The sequence below is a fragment of the Colletes latitarsis genome, chromosome 11 (genome assembly GCF_051014445.1).
Source record: "Colletes latitarsis isolate SP2378_abdomen chromosome 11, iyColLati1, whole genome shotgun sequence".
In the NCBI taxonomy this organism is placed as follows: Eukaryota; Metazoa; Arthropoda; class Insecta; order Hymenoptera; family Colletidae; genus Colletes; species Colletes latitarsis.
In genome coordinates this window covers 13,210,147-13,229,342 of record NC_135144.1, presented here as the reverse complement: position 1 = coordinate 13,229,342, position 19,196 = coordinate 13,210,147, and the positions used below count along the sequence as shown (strand labels likewise).

At 30.6% G+C, this 19,196-nt stretch overlaps 1 protein-coding gene across 5 annotated transcripts; it reads left to right on the top strand.

Annotated features, from left to right (window-relative positions):
* Nucleotides 1–5,211: 5,211 nt before the first annotated feature.
* Epg5 (ectopic P-granules autophagy protein 5) lies at nt 5,212–18,588 on the top strand. Of its 5 annotated transcripts, none has more exons than XM_076776744.1 (30): nt 5,216–5,832; nt 6,063–6,305; nt 7,496–8,659; nt 8,735–9,139; nt 9,201–9,423; nt 9,501–9,673; nt 9,742–9,882; nt 9,965–10,125; nt 10,649–10,778; nt 10,851–11,395; nt 11,458–11,635; nt 11,954–12,184; nt 12,284–12,447; nt 12,614–12,799; nt 12,869–12,992; nt 13,068–13,583; nt 13,676–13,818; nt 13,898–14,075; nt 14,144–14,341; nt 14,436–14,567; nt 15,090–15,326; nt 15,432–15,615; nt 15,679–16,238; nt 16,357–16,526; nt 16,601–16,809; nt 16,887–17,132; nt 17,345–17,561; nt 17,628–17,837; nt 18,057–18,409; nt 18,479–18,588. In XM_076776744.1, exons 1-29 carry the CDS (start codon nt 5,812–5,814, stop codon nt 18,406–18,408), a joined length of 7,641 nt encoding a protein of 2,546 aa, XP_076632859.1. In that variant the 5' UTR covers nt 5,216–5,811; the 3' UTR covers nt 18,409; nt 18,479–18,588. The 5 variants fall into 5 exon arrangements, with proteins under 5 accessions (XP_076632861.1, XP_076632859.1, XP_076632857.1 ...); XM_076776742.1 differs by lacking the exon at nt 18,479–18,588 and having other exon boundaries at nt 5,216–5,389; nt 5,473–5,832; nt 18,057–18,416; XM_076776743.1 differs by lacking the exon at nt 18,479–18,588 and having other exon boundaries at nt 5,526–5,541; nt 5,631–5,832; nt 18,057–18,416.
* The last annotated feature ends 608 nt before the right edge of the window (nt 18,589–19,196 follow it).

The following is a 19,196-nucleotide window of genomic DNA, read 5'->3' as shown; positions in this document are numbered from 1 at the left end:
TGCGGGGATCAATTACAATCATTTTTGGTGAATAGACATACCCTCGAAATCCTACGCATTTTCGAAAAAAAAATTTGAATATGCCTGTCTTGTTGGAGTGGCTGAGAGATGTCTCCCGCGAGTGATATGATGAATAATACAAAATAACATTAAAGAATTATTATTTGAAATAATGGAATACTTTGCAAATAAATCGTTTGAAAATAGTTTTCACTCTCTTATTTGATAAACTATTTTCAAACGATCTATTTGCCAAGTATTCTATTATTTCAAATAATAATTCTTTAATTTCATAACAAGAATGTTCATTCAATATTTAATTAAATTTGTATCAATTATATTTTTATATAGAATTGGAAATTTAGGATGTTCAAGTTTTATTTTGGAATTATTCCGTAACACAGGTGTTCAGTCTCTGAGTTGTTCAATATAGGAGTTGTTCAATTTATTTGTTCAGTTGAAAAGTTGTTCAAGTTTAATGTTCAATTTAGGAGTTCTTCCCAAAGTTGGGATTTTCTTCATCTTCAAAGAAACCAGGGTTGTCCCTTGGCCGCTGCTCGTGAAACATCTTCTTGACCATCTTCGGAAATCTTGATTCAATGTAAATTTTGAATTAAATTCTTCATCTCGCTTTACGGTCCGTCTTGCTTTGTGGTTGAGGGATAATTCCCGCGCGCGCCCCAGGGGGCTCCCGTAGTGACCAAAAAGGACGGACCATGACGAGGGACTCAGATGTCATTTGTGCAACTTTGATAGACGAATTGTTCATCAAAAGAAATTAAAGAATCATTATTTGAAATAATGGAATACTTACGGATATATAATAGAATTTCTACATATTCTCCACTAAAATACGCGTTATTTGTGTGTGGAAACATTAAAATCCTCCAATCCGTTCAAAAGTTATAATATTTTAAACATACGCATGAAATTTCGAGCGAACATTTCTGTATGTTTAAAACATTATAACTTTTGAACGGATTGGAGGATTTTAATGTTTCCAGAGACAAATAACGCGTATTTTAGTGGAGAATATGTGGAAACATGTAAGAATATTCGGAAAATTGGTGCACGCGAAGGGGCTCGGTATTCTTGCAACTTTGTTAAACTTTCGATCAAGCGGAGTCTAACTGGCTGCTGATTGGCTGAATGGCTGCAACCCATGATCCCCTCCCGGTATAAAGTTGGCCACTGCTGACCAACTCCTCAGTACCCCTGAAGCCGCCAGGGGTACTGTGACGCGTGTGATTGGTTTCAAAGAACTTTCCTTTGGGTTCTTTGTCCAATTTAATTTCAACTTCGTTTAGAAGATTACTTCGTTGGGATGTTCTATTCTTTCTTCGTTGGGATGATATTTTTCCACTCCAAGCTTAGTTTTATACTTCGTTGGGTTGTTCGATCCATTATATTTCTGTTTTTTTGTTTTACTAGGTACTTGGTATATTTATTTTTTCTTGTATAAATGTTAATTGTTACTTGAGTTTTTGTTTAGATCAATTCCGAGGGTCCTGCTGGAAAACGCCAGATTCATCCGCCGACCAAGGGGTGCAGCATAGGCGTGATAGTATGTAAGTGCGGTTAGATTTAAGATATTAAGATTAACGTCGAATATTTCTTTTTTCTAATTTCTTTGATTGAATTAATTTAAATTAATTCTAAATTTCCTTTTTAACTTGCTTAGTTCGAGCCTCGACGTTAATTTTCGGCCTCTTAGTTTATGCTCAAATTGCCAATTAATTATTCAATTTACTAGATTTTCGTTTTCAGTCATTCCCTCGTTCCTGGCTTCGGTCACAGTTGTTTCATTGAAGGAAACATGTGATCGGCCGTGTGGCTAATCCAAAAGATCGAATCGTCTTCTCTTGTTGGCTGGATTCATGGAGAATGGTACTCAACTTGAAGGTCGCCTGCGGAAACGCATACTTTCCGGTTGGAAGTCCTTGTCACAGGTACTCTCTCTATGTTAGACATCCTGAGTCGGGTCCTTTGGCTCCCGGCGGGTTGCAGTGGAGAAATGGAGACCAGTTTCAGGGGCGTGTATCTGTTCTCCTGTAGAAATCGAATCATCAAGCGGAGTCAATTCGATCCCAAGATCTGCTACACGGTTCAGCATCGCGTCTTGTCGCGTCACCCACAATTTAGATTCATCCCTCTTTTAAAACCCATTTTAAAGAAAATAATTATTTGGCATAATTCTATCTCTTTCTCTTCTATTTCTCTCTCTCTTTTCTATATTAGTTTCTAGGTCTGTAAAGGGGAGATCGATAGAACTAAGATTGGATAGATTCCATCAATCTCCCTTCGGGTCTCCACTCGCAGCAACCTCCTCGTGGTGAGATCTGGTAATCGGTGTTACCCACAATGAAGAAGTTCTTCGTGGGTAACACCGAGCTAATGGCTGCGAATTTAAAACAATATAAACTTGATTTTTAATAAATTTGTTTGACGCTGTATGGAAATGTTGTCTAATACTTTTTTTTATAGGTATCGATGAGCTCTACTTCCAGAAATAATTTTTTCTTTACGTGGTTAAGGAGCAACTTTTCGAATATTCTTAGAATTTCTACATATTCTTCACCAAAATACGCGTTGTTTGCATTTCGAAACATTAAAATCCTCCAATCCGTTCAGAAATTATAATGTTTTAAACATACAGAAATGTTCGCTTGAAATTTCATGCGTATGTTTAAAATATTATAACTTTTGAACGGATTGGAGGATTTTAATGTTTCCACACACAAATAACGCGTATTTTAGTGGAGAATATGTAGAAATTCTAATATGTATATCTATAAGTATTCTATTATTTCAAATAATGATTCTTTAATTTCTTTTGATGAACAATTCGTCTATCAAAAGTTGCATAAATGAAGAAATTAATTGAAGATTTCCATTCAATCAACATTTACGAAGATGGTCAAGAAGATGTTTCACGAACAACGGCCAAGAGACAACCCGGGTTTCATTGAAGAAGAAGAAAATCCCATCTTTGGGAACAACGTCTAAACTGAACAATTTAAACAATTAAACTTGAACAACTCTTCAACTGAACAAATAAACTGAACAACTCTTATATTGAACAACTCAGAGACTGAACACCTCTGTTACGGAAAAACTCCGGAATAAAACTTGAACATCCTAAATTTCCACTCCTATATAAAAATATAATGGATACAAATCTAATTAAATATGGAATGAACATTCCTCGCTATAAAATTAAAGAATTATTATTTGAAATAATAGAATACTTGGAAAATAAATCGATTGAAAATAGTTTATCAAATAAGACTATGAAAACTATTTTCAAACGTTTTATTTTCCAACTATTCCATTATTTCAAACAATAATTCGCTGCTTAACAAAATTTTAATAGGGGATTCTAGAGGCCAAAATAAGACGAAAATCAGGAATACTAATTTGTTGATAGAGGCTTCGATAAAAAGTTATTAACAAGTAAAATCGAAAATTTCAAATCATTCTGAAAAAATTATGTTTGGTTACAGGGCTGAATTCCAATCATTTTTGGTAAATACACATACCCCTGAAATTCTACCCATTTTCGAGAAAAAAATTCAAGAAGGTATGAAATTTTTCGACAAACATAAAAAATTTGAAATCGTTCTGAAAAAATTATTTTCGGTCGCAGGTGCCAATTACAATCATTTTTGGTAAATAGACATACCCTCGAAATCCTAACCATTTTCGAGAAAAAAATTCCTTACCGAAAACCTAATGTGAGGTCAGAAATGTTACCCCGAAATTTCGTGCGAATCTTTAAAACGTCATAACTTCTGAACGGATGGGACGATTTTAATGTTTAAAAAAGCAAACTACGCGCATTTTAGTGTAGAATATGTACAAATCGTAAAAATATTCGAGAAGTTGGTCCTTGACCCCACAAAATGAGAAAAACCCCCTAATTATGATCCAATTTTCAAACAACCATAACTCCTACAATTGTGAATATATTTCAATGAAACTTTTTTCTGAAGTAGAGCTCATGGGTACCTACAAAAAGGTATTAGACAACTTTTCTGTAGGGCGTCAAATAAATTTATTAAAAATCAAATACCAATTTTTAGGAAAAATCGACAGGGGGTAGGTGCCTAAATTTTTCGACGAAAAAAAAAATTTTTAATTAATTCTGAAAAAATTATTTTCAGTTGCAGGGGTCAATTACAATCATTTTTGGTCATTAGACATACCCTCGAAATCCTACCCACTTTCGAGAAAAAAATTCGAGAATGTGTGAAATTTTTCGACGGAAAGAAAAAATTTCAAATCGTTTTGGAAAAGTTATTTTCAGTTGCGGGAGTCAATTATAATTATTTTTGGTCATTAGACATACCCTCGAAATCCTACCCACTTACGAGAAAAAAATTCCTTACCAAAAATATCATTTCTGGCCAGAAATGTTGCCCTGAAACATGCGAATCTTTAAAACGTCATTTTAATGTTTAAAAAAGCAAACTACGCGCATTTTAGTGTAGAATATGTACAAGTCGTAAAAATATTCGAGAAGTTGGTCCTTGACCCCACAAAATGAGAAAAACCCCCTAATTATGATCCAATTTTCAAACAACCATAACTCCTACAATTGTGAATATATTTCAATGAAACTTTTTTCTGAAGTAGAGCTCATGGGTACCTACAAAAAAGTATTAGACAACTTTTCTGTAGGGCGTCAAATAAATTTATTAAAAATCAAATACCAATTTTTAGGAAAAATCGACAGGGGGTAGGTGCCTAAATTTTTCGACGAAAAAAAAAATTTTTAATTAATTCTGAAAAAATTATTTTCGGTTGCGGGGGTCAATTACAATCATTTTTGGTCAATAGACATATCCCCGAAATCTTGCGCATTTTCGAGAAAAAAATTCAGTACGGACTGAACCTTAAACGTTAATAACTTTTTAACGAAGCTTCCATCAACTAATTAGTATTCTTGATTTTCGTCTTATTTTGACCTCTAGAAGCTAGCGGAGACGGACTTCGGCTGTTCAAGAGCAAGAAGAAAAGGCTCCCATTCACGTTCTTTATCGAATTCACGAAGTTGCATGAGGTGCTGACCTAGTGTAACATGTGGTTCGTGTGGTAGGATATGTCAGCTTTCCCCCACCACTCCGTTAAACACTAAAGAAGTTCGTCGTTACTAATGTCGATGCCGATGCACTCAATTATGCCAGATCTGGCCACACTGGTTGCGCAAAATGTGATGTGGTAATTTCCTTCGAGCACCGGTCTATCGTTTGGTAACACTGAATGTGACAGTTATTTTTCAACTGTTTTCATTTGTTGGAATATTTTGTGTAAACATATAGTTTTTACCTAAAGGGTTAAAAATAATGGAAGTATTGTAAAAAGAGGAAGGAAGAGCTTGAAAATACAGGTTATAATATATCTTTTTTTACAACCGATTAATTTAGTATATAATCCAGTTTTTACTAATGAATGGCAGTATATTCGTCTTAGATACGAAATTTTGATCCATGATCGGATAACTAAAAAGTTGGTTAACCAACAAGGAAGAACAATATTATGGTACTACGTTATACGAGAATCGATAAATTTCGAATCTCAATATTTTGTGACACGTAATAGATTATACAAAGAACGAGAATGGATTTCAGAGTACCGATATTACCACTGTCATGTAAAATGGAACAACAGAAATTTGTTATTGCATGATAAATAATTCTTTTACGCTTTTCTACTTTACGCTTACATGCTATGTAACATTCAAAGTTCATATATAAAAAGAAGATTAACAGAAATTTTGGTCTTTTACTTCTATACCTATATTTATAAAGTATGGAAGTACCAAAACAACAGGTAAAAATTAATTTTCTTTGTTTTTCTTTTACTAAATTGACTGCAATTATTCGTAAATTCATTACTCGTTTTTTAATGCAAATATTGTACTGAAAGAAAATAACCCTATTTGCATAAATAATTATTATACGCGATTATGACTTAATCTATATATTTTGTGACATTTATTAAGAATTTTATTTTTGTACATAATGTACTCATGTCATAATGATGTATATATGTATTTTTAGAAGAAAGGAAAAAATAGAACTAAGCAATATAATATAGAACAACAAATACCAGATGCTCCAACATTGGAAGAGTTTGAATGTTTGCTTGGAGAATCTCCTACAAATTTTCCTAAGGGTGTTGGTATTGAAAACATGGAAAGTGAATTACAATCTGCTTCAATTGATACAGAGATCTATGAACAACAAACTGTTGAAAGAACTAAGCAAGAATCAGCAGATAGTTTACCAATACCAGTTAATAAGGTATTTTTTTTAGTACTTTCAATATGATAGTCTTTTATCTAGAGGTGTACCACTCAGGATAGTCAGTCCTATTAACTTCTTTGTTTTTTAGTAATTATATTTTACAAGCTACTTAATTTAGCTTGGTGGTCCAATGGTGGAAACAATTTCGTACCATTAAATTTGATAAACACTATAGGGTGTCCTAATACCAATAGTATAACCAAGAAGAGATAGTCTTTGTGAAAAAATAATACGCTGCAAGACACATATTCACAACTTTTTGAGTATTGTACTTTATCATTGTGATGAATTAATGAAAACTGGTAATCAAAATCAAAAGATTATAACATAGTAAGATAACTGATTATGGCATTATATCAAGTGCACACAACAAGAATGAGGATATGGTCTATATTTTGATCCATTCAACTACTATATAATTAAGTGCTCACGTGCATAGAAAATATTCAAAATCAATTTTCTCAAAAACAAAGCCACAAATAAAAAAGATTTATTCTTATTTTTTCATGTAGAATTACTCTTTCTTCAATTGTACCATTAATACTGGGACACCCTGTACTAATCCAATGTTCATTCAGTGTAATGATCCAAAAACCTCCAGTTGTATTTATTATTTTGTCACATATTTGTTTGCAAATCAAACTTTACAGTCTAATTACAATATAATACAGTAAAGTATTATAAAGTATTATAAAAAAGATCCCTATTTTTCAAGTAAAATTTGTATCCCCATTATTAGGAGTCCGCGTAATAGTCCGCGTAGTGTAATTTGATCTGCAATCGAATGTTGAATGAGAAGATAAATCACATTACTAATGCAATGACAAAACTTTTATTTTTTATTTATTTTTAATGTAACTTTTCTAAATATATTCCTTATATCTTCTTGATTAAAATAAGATAAAACACGACATAATTTGGATGACATTTAGTTATATAATATATAATAAAAAAAATTATTCTTCATTATTGGACTGGCTCAATTACAAAAATAAGTTAATTATTATTATATAACAATAATGCTCTGTATATATTTCTATAAATTGTTTCACTTATTTTTCTAAAATCCTGGTTATGATACATATGAATGTATATTTATAAGAATTTACATCTACCCTCCACCCATCATTGTTATGCTGTTATTTTATTGGAGATAATTCTAATAGATATATTTAAATCAATTTTAGGATGAAATCAAAGATTCTGCACCATTGGAAGATACCTTAAAAAAAGAAGAGGAGACAGTTACGACATTGATCTCTACAATGCATCTAGTAGATACTGTGTCTGATACTGTAGTTCTTAGTAACGAAACTGCAGTATCAAATTTACCGCAATCTACATTGAATACATCAGATTCAAAGAATTTGACATTTGACAAACAAACAGAAAAACAGTCAGAATCTATCACAGATACTACAGATACCACAGATGGCATACATACCACTGTTAAAAAAATTTTACCTTTTACGGACGTCCAGATAGCATCACTATATAATAACGAAGAGTTAGCATTGATTGATTCGTTTATTTCAGAATTTGCAGAAACGCAACTTAAAAGTAATGCAATTAGACAGCAACATACATTGCACGAACTCTTAATGAGTTATCTTCGTGTAAGAAATCATTTAATTATCAATTCACACGAACTGGAAATTTTAAAAAAAACTTGTAGACAAACACAAAATCAGTTGTGGTGTTTGGAAAAAGCCTACATTACAGAAACAGGGGAATGCCAAGATGGAAATCCAGTTACCGCAGTACACGAATATTCTGTTGCACATTTTAATCAAGAAGCATTAGTAATTCTGTCTCGAAATTTATCAACGATAAAGGACATGTTACATAATACTCAAGCATTATACAGTTACGAAGTTGAACTATTGAGATTACAAATTGAACAATATATTAAAAGAGTATGCATCTCTTGTAAAGAATTTGCAGATCTTCCTCAAAATGCACCTGTAAATCTAATGCCAGTAGACACACCTCTACAAATAATACCACAACTAGTGGAACTTAGAATGTGCATAGCTATATTGTTTAATTTTCAAAGAAAATTATTAAAAGATGGAAAATTTGTAACAGATACCAGAGATTGGCTGACGAAACTAGTGGCAATTTTATTGCGAATGGCAAATTGGCAAGATCATTTATTCCTATTGAATCATATTCTAAGATGCCCCGGTGGTGTAATGAATTGGGCATCTAATTATGTTCAAATGCCAGTACCACAACAATTTAATAAATTAAGTACATCTCCATTGAATGATCCATACTTAGACCATATAATAGCTACATTAGCTGTTATTCTACTACCAATTAAAGATAGAGATAAATTTCTCGAACAGGTATTTAAATAATTTCAATATGTAATATATATTACATATAGTGTATATATATACAATAAAATTTGGTTTAATTAGGTACAAATGTCATTACAAGATACAGCATGTAATCTTAGTGATTCAGTTTGGGTAATGTTGGATGAAGAAGGAGAAGAGGATGAAGATATAGCTAATATTGGAGCAAACCTATTTGAAAATGATCTTATTTTATTATTAAATCAAATTCCTTTTAACAAAGTATTTGAACATGTGTTGTACATCCGGTGTCAAAATGATAAATACCATCAAAACAAAAATTGTATTACTCATCATTATATGTTTCGAATGTTTGCATTTTTTACAATTATTGTTAAAATTTTAAAACAAGGTTTAAAAACATATGATTCCCCGAGATATAGACAATTAGCTAAACGACTATGTGCATTAATCAGAGATATTGTGCAGTATGCTAATGACCAATGGGAGGAATTTGATAAAAGTCAGGTAATATCATATTATTATTGTGTAGAATAACGTTAGGAATTCTTAAATTTTAATTTTGCAGATTATGGATGAATCAACGTTGCCAAAACTTCAAATTGAATTTGATTGTTTTTTTTTGAGAGCAATTCTTAGTATATTTTCTTCGCGTCGTTTAGGCGCATGGCAATATTTAGCTGCTGTTCCATATAATTTAATATCTTCAAATACTTTGTGGCAGATTTTTTATATTTTACATACTGAATCTATTCAAACAGATATACATACTGCTAGTATATCTATACAGAGTAAGTACAGCTATGAAATAAAAAAATAAAAAAATAATAAATTCAATATGAATTTTGATATTTTGATAACATCAAAGATTGGGAAAATGAATTAAATTGTCCGCAACTTCGTAAGAAATTTGAAGAAAAATTAAGCAATATATCAGGAGATGAATCGTATTATCTTTTAACGACTTTTGCTAATATGGCTATGGCAAGAGATGATAAAGATTATGACTTTGTAAGAGCAACGACGATGGATTTATTTCAAGTACGTATAAATTTTTGTGTTATAAGTTTTAAGTATTGAATAATTCTAACAATAATCGTGATTTATAGATCGGCTTTCTCAGTGAAAAAACACAAGACTTATGTTCAAAAGATGCTCGCACTCTTTTATCAAATTTAACAAATAAATATCCTTCACTACTGTCAGATATTTTGCACAAACTAAAAGATAACTTTGTATCAGTTGGAAAGGTAAGAATACTCTGTTATAAAATTTTGTTATACATTTAATCGTAACAAATGCCTAAATTAACTTCAAATTTATTAATTTTAGCTAAGTTTATATTTATTTACTGAATTAAAAATAGACAAATGGATTCCACAAGAAGAAAATATAATAATTCTTGCAAGATGGTTACATCAAAACCCATTGACATCAACTGAGAATTATTTAGCACGTTTAGTTCTTACCCATTTGAATTGGGGTTTTGATAAGTAAACACATAATTTTTAATTTATCTGACTTTTCTAAGCTATTTATATAAAATTTGTTATAATTTATTTAATATTATTTCTATAAGTAGAAATCTTTTATGTCAAAAGAAAACAAAAAACCCTTTACAATATTGCAATCTGAGGTTTTGTTTTCGAAATATGGGTATTTAAAACTTCGGATTTTCTTTTTTGGCAAGCGCTGCTTAAGTATTAATTGAGCGAACGCACAGTATCACGTAAACGCGTTCGTTCGTAACAAATTCCCGTAAATGTACATTCACATACTACCGTTAATGACAACAAATGTTTGAACTTTGTTGAAGACAATTTACATTAATTTACATTAATATTAATATTACATTTTAATTTCGTTAACAAAACTTCATATTGTAAAATAGAAAAGATTTTTCGGTATCCTTTGACATAGAAAATCTGTATGCTTTGGATTGTTTTATAATTCTGGTATATTCAATATGTGCGTAAACATATACATTTAATAATGTAATGTATGTATTTATAACAGGAATGGTAATTTATACCTTCCCATTAATTTACATAGACGTGTAGCATTATTAATTGTTGAACTTACAATGAAGTATGTACCTGATTTTTCCATCCAACCTGCATCTTTATTAGTGGAAGGTGTTAAGCAGGTAGGTTGATTTTGAAATACGCTTTATAAAATGAATTTTTTAAATTTCTTTATAATAAATTACAATTTACAGGTCTCATCAATAATAAGGCCTCAGAATACTGAACATGCTTTTTCATTATGGACATGGGAAATGATTTCTAAACTTAGATTACACCAACTTGATCAAAACGAAGCAATTTGCCAACATACGTTAATGAATCCTGCAGAAGCATTAGCTTCTGTACCGAATATGGATACTGACTCAAATTTAGAAAGTGTAGTAATTGGTACACGAGAAAAACAACCGATAGCATGCTATGTAGCAACAGTTATGACGTTATGGGGTCACTCTGTACCTTTAATATGTTCAAAAGGTTTCAGTCAATTGCAGATATTACAGTGCCATTGTAAATACGAACATATTCTTGTATGTTTACATCATATTATACCATTATTTTTGGAGTGTCCCGATTCATTACTAAAAAATCAGAAATTTAATAATCTAATTATGTCTCTAATTGCGGCCGATAAATCCTACATGAATACGGTTAAAAGTTTTATAGCCATAGAATTTCCAGGAACAATACTGAAACATTTTTCAAACATGATACATTCACATTTGTATAATTTTAAAAGGTAAATGATCATATTCTTTTTAATATTTCACTAAATAATAATTGATTCATTTATTATCATAGATATTGTTTAAAAAGTTCCAAGGATTTTGTACATCTGTGGTTGAATATACTACTGCTTGTACCAGATTGGAATAAAGATCAAAGTGTAATGTATTTGATGGATACTGTGATTAGTGCTGCATTTTTCGATCCAGAAGCAAAAACAACGGTGGAGAATACGTTTCAGAGCCTTTTTTCTGTAAGATCAAATAAAATTTATACTTTTATTACTGTTAAGCTACGATATCATTATTATAGTTAATTAAATTACTAACATAAATTACTAAAGTATTCTTTTATTCAAATAATTTATCAATAAATACATTGCTTTTTTTTCAAAACTATGCATCATCTCTTTCGCGATGAAATTATATTCTTTCTTTCTTCCTTTTTTTTTTTACTTTTCTGAACACCAAAAATATAATAGAATTGTAAAATAATATAAGAATTGTAGTGCTTAAGATCATCTGAAGGTCATATTTTGCAAGAAGTCTAGAACGTAATTAATTACTTTCAGAATAACACTTCCAATTGGAATGTAGCAGCATCATTTGGGTCATTTTTAAATTGGGCTACTGGTTCCTTAAATTCAACAAGTCTTTTAGGTGGATCTGTACAATCAATTTGGGTCGCTCATCAAATATTGACAATTGAACAATTTAATAGAGAAATTAAAACCGGTCTATGGCGTGAAATTTTACGAGAATTGTCAACACAGACTAAAATATCATTGCATACTGCTATTAAGGTTTGCCTCGCGAAATATAACGCACTTGTAATATTTAGACAAACATATATATGTTATTTTGTTAAGTGTTCCTATTTTTCACGTAGTATTTTTTTTCAGAAAGCTTGTGCCACAGTAAAGATGCAACCATTTGGAGATAATGCATTATTTATATATCGTTGGTCTCAACAAGCACTAGATACTTCAATGGATCATCCTATTCTTCCTCTTTTATGGCAAAATTTTTTTGCATTATTTCTTGCCAGAGTTCCGACGACACTAGGGTTTGTTTTATTTGATAAAATATGAAGGACAATGGTAGAAATTGACCAATTTTGGACTTGACTGGCAACAAGAGTTTTTTTTATAAGATATGATTCTACAGTTTTACATGTTTCTTTCAGTTTTACATGTCTTACATACTCCAATTACAATTTATTATTTTTTCAGAACTATTAATCATGGAGGATATGGTGAAAAATTCTTTGAAGGCATGATCAATTTAAGTTACTTGAAAAAATTAAAGAAACGTCTACATGATACTACTACATATTTTCAGTTAAAAGGAGAAAATGATTTAGATGATGGGAAACCAATTACTGAGGAGAGACGAATATTTTATTTTAATGCAGCAAAGTATGTAGTATTAAAATATAATTGATATAATAAATTTGGGGGAAAATTCTTTAATTGTATTTTTTTTAGATTTTATAAAACATTGAGTTTGTGGCTTGAGGAACCAAGATTGCAAGAGTCAGGTCTTTATTTGCCGGCGTTACCTCCACAATATATGTCACAAAAATTAATATTACTTGTTCAAGATGATTGGGTAAGATACAAATGTTCCTAATTCAATTATAAATATACGATAATGTAATATTTTGTATAATATTTGTTTGAGTAGACTCCATGGTTAGAATATGTTGATTATTGGACAGTACAGCAAAACCAAATAAACGCAGTCCAAGAATGGGAACGTATGTGGTCCAGAGATAGAGAAAATCAAAAAGGAATAGATACAGCAATTGTATCGTCAGAAATATCTGATCCATTGCAAAGAATTTTTAAAAGATTGACAACATATGAGCATCCTGTTCCACCGCCACTTCTAAATCGAAATCAAACAATTCTTCATCATATACATAGACATAACATATACAACTGCAATACAGTCATCGACTTAGTACAGCCACACCTTAGATATTTATTAGAATATGCTCAAACATATAATTTAATGATTTCTGAACACAGAGCAGTAGATTGTAGTTTTTTGGAGTTAGTACCGAAACTTTATCGGGAAATTCAAAATCAAGTAGTATTGCATGCATTATGTGATCCAGCACCTTCAGGTCAAATACGATCTAGATTAGGAACACCACCTACTATTCATTGTGCTGGTCCAGCAGTGATTACGATTAAGGTAATTTTAGATGAATTATTAACTAGAATTTGTATTATTGCTCTGAATATATTATTAGTTCTGGATTATTTATATGGTATTTTAATATTTAGGTAGCTGAAGCTCACGTTAATGAGGGGATTGATGACGTGATAACTCAAAATAGAGCAGAGTATGAAAATTTATTAATAAAGGCAAGTCAGCCGCCACCTAGTAAAGTCATTCAAGGATGTGTTTTTTTAGACTATATAATCGCGTAAGTATAATGATAATTATTTTACTGGTTGCATTGAAGTTTCTATCAATATGAATATAAAATTTTTATTTTTTTACAGAATGTTCGAACATGAAGTAACTTCTAGTCGAACCAGTGAAAGCCCGGTAGGACTGTACGCAATTCAAGAAAGTGGTGTTAAATTATTTTATCATCTCATCAAATATTACACAGAAGAAGCAGCATTGTGTCCACCAACGAAACAAGCTATTACTACTTGTATAGAAAAATTACAGCAAGTAGGTGTTACGAAATCTGGAAAAATATATTCTTAATTGACACATTATTAACGTAAATATTTCAAAAGTTATTTATCAGTGGCGAGGAAAGTCAAGGTCCACAATTATTAGACACTTTAATGCGGAGACCAAGCCTTGGCAGTTCACTTGGACCACATTTTACACCTGTTGCTGGCGGTGCTTCTAAATTTTTAGAAATGTATGAAACGGTTGTTAAATTTTCTACTGGCAAGAACGATGATCTTTGTTTAGTATTATTATCAAAGGTACGTTACTTGCAATACATGTAACACGTGTTTATGTTCAATTTTTCTAATATTTTTGCGATTTATATGTCATATATTTTCATTCTTATTTTAGTTTGATATTGGAAACTGGTTAAATTATAGACGTCCGAGGTTGAGTGAACGATCAACATTCATAGATTTAGTATCCAGAGCTCTTTGTAATTTAGGTTTTAATCCGGACGAAGAAAAATTGGTTTTACATGAGGTATTTATGTACTTCGTTTAGAATAAACTTCATTTTCAATACTATATGAGCCGGTTATTATGAAAGTGGCTTAAATCACGAATATTTTTAAAATTCATTGAAAAAGTAATTATAAAGTTACATTCACAAAATGAATAAAACAATTCTAAAAATAAATAAATATTTTTAAAAAATTGTTTTTGTAAGTCATTAACTAGGATATACTATTAATTTTAAAGGTGACATAAGTAATTCAACTGTTCAAAACACATCACTCAAACAAATTATTCATTAAATCTAACGGTCTTAAATAAATATTACAATAGCAGAGTACTTAATTTTAATATATTTTGCGTCATGATGGAAAATATTTTTTGACCTGGTCAAACGAAAACGTTTAATTATCTTGAAATGGGAAATATATTACTTGGGCCATTTTCATAATAACCGGCACATGTTATATATAAACTTGTAATGGATATTATAATTGGCTATAATATCTCTATACAGTAATCGCCATTGATAATATACATTTTCTTATAGCTGTTTAGAAACCATTTACGACTCATTTTACTACACGAATTTCCTGAACACTATGGCGAAGTTTTAAGTGCTATATTAAAAAGTAGCGAAAGTCAAAATTTATCTTTAAATGTATGGCGAGATTTATTAGGAACTCTTAGTGGTAAACCAAAATTTGCATTTTCATTTCAATCGTCCAAAGTTAGAGATGACATTCGTCATTATGCTACTGATCAAAGGCTTCTTTCTCGGCAAGAGGTTTGTTTATTTAGTTAACTTCACTTTATAAGTTTTATTTTTCAACCTTCATTATGATTTACTAAAAAATTTAAAATCAATATATATTTATTCATTTTATCATAGATACACGATACAGCCGTATTGCTGTATAGACATTTCATGCAAGAGCGTTTACAGTATGGTCTTTATGGATTATATCCAAAATACAGAGTTTACAACGAACCGTTAACGATATTTCTTGGTATGGTAGGTCATGCTCTTGTTGTGCTTACACTACAATCTGATAGAGGATCTTTAGGAGATCAATGTAAGCATTTAAACTTTATATTAAGTATTATTTAATGTATTAATTGTATTATATAATTTACAGTATGCGAGAAAATATGGCCTGTTTTAAGTGAAATGTATGCACCTTGGATTACGCCATATTGGACACGAAATTTAAAGGAACCAACTGCCGCATGGATTCAACAACTTACAGATGACAGATCTGTTTTATTACCTTGGATTGTTACAGATGGTCCCTATGCTAACAAAATAGTAGCAATGTTTGTTGAATGTATTCGTTTTATTATTGATACATTGCCAGCATCCAGCAAGATTCTTTGCTTTGTTTGGCAGTTTTATGTCACTAATTTTGCACACGCCTCTGTTAAAAATCATGTTTTAAATGTCATTCATGGTAACCTTTTGTCATTGCCATGGGATCGTTTTTATCCGTGTATAACTGATATAGAATTTATGATAAAAGTGATTGATCAATATTTACCAGATTGTCACTTATTTCTTGGGAGTATATTTACATGCCTAAATTGGTCAGTTTGGATCAACGACTTTCTAGCGACACAATCATTGCCTATTGCAGCAAGAATGCACGTTTGTTTATTAAATTTAATTGTAAAATTATCCAACGAACCCAATGTTAGACAGGTAAATTAAAAAAATATTCATACAAATTAGTGTTAATGGACATTGTTCTTGTCTTTATATTGAAATAGTGAATTATATAAAAAACTTGTTGAAAATTGTAAAACATGTCATATTCCAGAATGATAGAACAATTCAATTAGTTACCCAAGCTGAAAAATTTTCATGGCATTTATTAGAAGCAAGTGCATATGATCAAATAATTAATTGGTACGTTATGAGTTGTGATCCAAGAGTTATCATTTATGCTGAAAGTGATCAATGTCATCCCATAGATGATGCTGTGAATAAGTATGTATGATTTCAATACATTAGTTTAATTGTAAGGATATATTGTATGTTGTTTAGTAAATTGTATATGATAGTTTGTTAAAGGTAGCAGCAGGTTATGATCCTTGTGTGACCCATTTTCATCCAACTACATTGAAAAAGAGACAAATGTACGTTCGTGCATCAGTAAAACTATTAATCAGTTCTGCAACTCGGCACAAGTCTCTAATATCTTCAAATCCAGAATTATTTACTAGTACGTTATTAAGAATGTTGGATGAAATGGAAGCTGTTATTATAAAGAGTGAGTACAATATTTATTGTATATCAGAAATTCTATTTTATAATACAGTTACTAATTGAAATATCAATATTTTTCAGCTGTTTCAATATCACAACAAATTGAAGAAGCAACTTTATTAATAACTGAACTGCTTCATGCTCTAAATCAAAGTGGACTTCTTATGGAACATCTTCGTACCAGTTGGGCTTCGTGGCTTTTGACAAGAACAGCTAGTAGTCCAATTCTCATAGGTGTACTTGGAGTTATAACTGTAACAATTACTTCAACATCTATACTTGGTGAAGTAATGGAGGCTGCATTGGAAGCATATTTTAAATGTGATTGTATGTAAGATAAAAGTTTAAATAACGTTTATTAATAATTAAAATATTATTTTTATAAAATTTATAAAAATAACTCATTAACATGAGTAAAATATTTCAACAAAATCCGTTTAAAAAACGTACTTATTGTATGAATTGTGAAGAATTATTTTACGTATATTAACTTTGGTTTATATATTTGATTTATCCAATATATGAATTTCTGATACCAGTATGTGAAAGAACTCGACCAACATGGGCTTGGGTGTTGACAATTTTGCAATCAGTAGTACCTCGCCAACCATCAGTGGAGACAGTATTTGTTTCCGAAGGAAGACTTCTTGCACTATATTCTTGTTTATTAAAACAACTTCCGTCGTGTCAAGATATCAAAGAAGAAGGAATGCTTCTTACAAATCTGGTTGACTTGATTTCTACTGTGAGACCAATGTAAGTGGTAATTATATAAATTCATATACTGATATATTTATGTTTCATGAACTATTCTTTATTTAGGGATATCAATGAAGAAAAACTCCCTCTCTTATGGGCTAAAACCTGTGAACTAGCGTACAGACAATGTCAATACAGTGAAAATACTGCTATTGCTGCTAGAGCTCTTAAAAGTTTAGCACGTATTTTGTTAACAATGGCTGATGATGGAGGACAAGGGTGGGATATATTAGGAGCTATTGGCCTAAGGAAAGGATCACTACTCTCTATTAAGTAAGTGAAAAAGCCAATGATTAAAATAGTAATAAAACGATATATTACAAAACGCTGAGACAAACCAAAATATGTATAATCTTGATGTTAAAAGAAAATTTGTAGTTAAAGATTGTAGTTAACATTTGCTTAAAGTCTCTCCTACGCTATAGCAAACACAGAAAACTCACTATTGCTCGATTAAATTGAGTTTAAAATATATATTTTATATTTATTTAGGTGCAAATTTTTAAGTCGTGCAATAGGTGTATATTGCTTGGCACAATTACCTGAATCAAAATCGGAACAACAGTTAGTGAGATTCACTCCTCATTCACCTGGAGTAGCACCTTTAAGAACAACTGATCAAGATTCAATGGAAATTCGACCTAGTACAGAAGCCATTAGAGCTATGCAGACTTTAGAAAAACTTTTACTAAACAAGCAATATGTAGAACTTAAAGGAAACATAGAACGTTCAATCAGATTGATCAGAGACTCTGAAAATTCACTACACAATGCAGTTACAATTATAGGTGTACTCACAACAGAACTTTACAAACAAAGATATTTGCACGTTTTAATTGAGTAATGTGCGTTTTAATTTTATATTGTCTATTACTGTTTATTACACAAATATTAAAAACATTTTTTTTGTGTAGATATTTAAGTTCAACTCAAGCAAAGTAGTGTTTTTTACATGAAACTAGTCAAAAAATTAGTTTAATAATTATGGCTATTTGAGAAACATGTGTTATTCGTATAGCGTAATGTATACAAAATTTTATTTTTTATATTCACATGTGATATTAATCTTCATTACAGCTTTATGATGTAAATGATATTTGACAAAAATATATAAAATAATTGTTTCAGCCAATGCTGCCCACGAGTAGATTCTTTCACGCAGCTTTGTCTCCATATATGCCATATTATGTTTCAATAATGCTTGCATATACATATATCGCAAAATCAGTCAGTGTCCCTGTTAAGGAAACAACGTTTGTAAGATTTGGAGCTTGTATTGGACAGCACTGGCTTAAAATGTTATAATTGTTTAAAATATTTACTATGCACTTAGTATGCCTTTAAGCAAACATCGACGAAAAAGAAAATATCAATTAGAGATGGTAAAGTTGTTGATTTCTCACAATTTTTAATATAACAATGACTCTACCTCTAGTTTTGACTGCTTTGTTTGTTCAAGTAAAATTGTATGAATTAATTCATTTTTAAATAAAACAAATATTGTGTATATGTGTAATCGTTTGACTATAAGCAAGTAAGCATATACTAATAATTATTTAATTATTACATGTAATTGTATATAATATAATTTTATTCTTAATATTTAACATCTTTTATTACAATCTAATTTAT

Coding starts and splice junctions, on each gene's coding strand:
- Epg5 (XM_076776744.1), top strand. CDS start 5,812: ATGGAAGTACCAAAACAACAG. Junction 11,396..11,457: donor CATTTGTATAATTTTAAAAG/GTAAATGATCAT, acceptor TTATTATCATAG/ATATTGTTTAAAAAGTTCCA. Junction 15,327..15,431: donor GGCTTCTTTCTCGGCAAGAG/GTTTGTTTATTT, acceptor ATTTTATCATAG/ATACACGATACAGCCGTATT.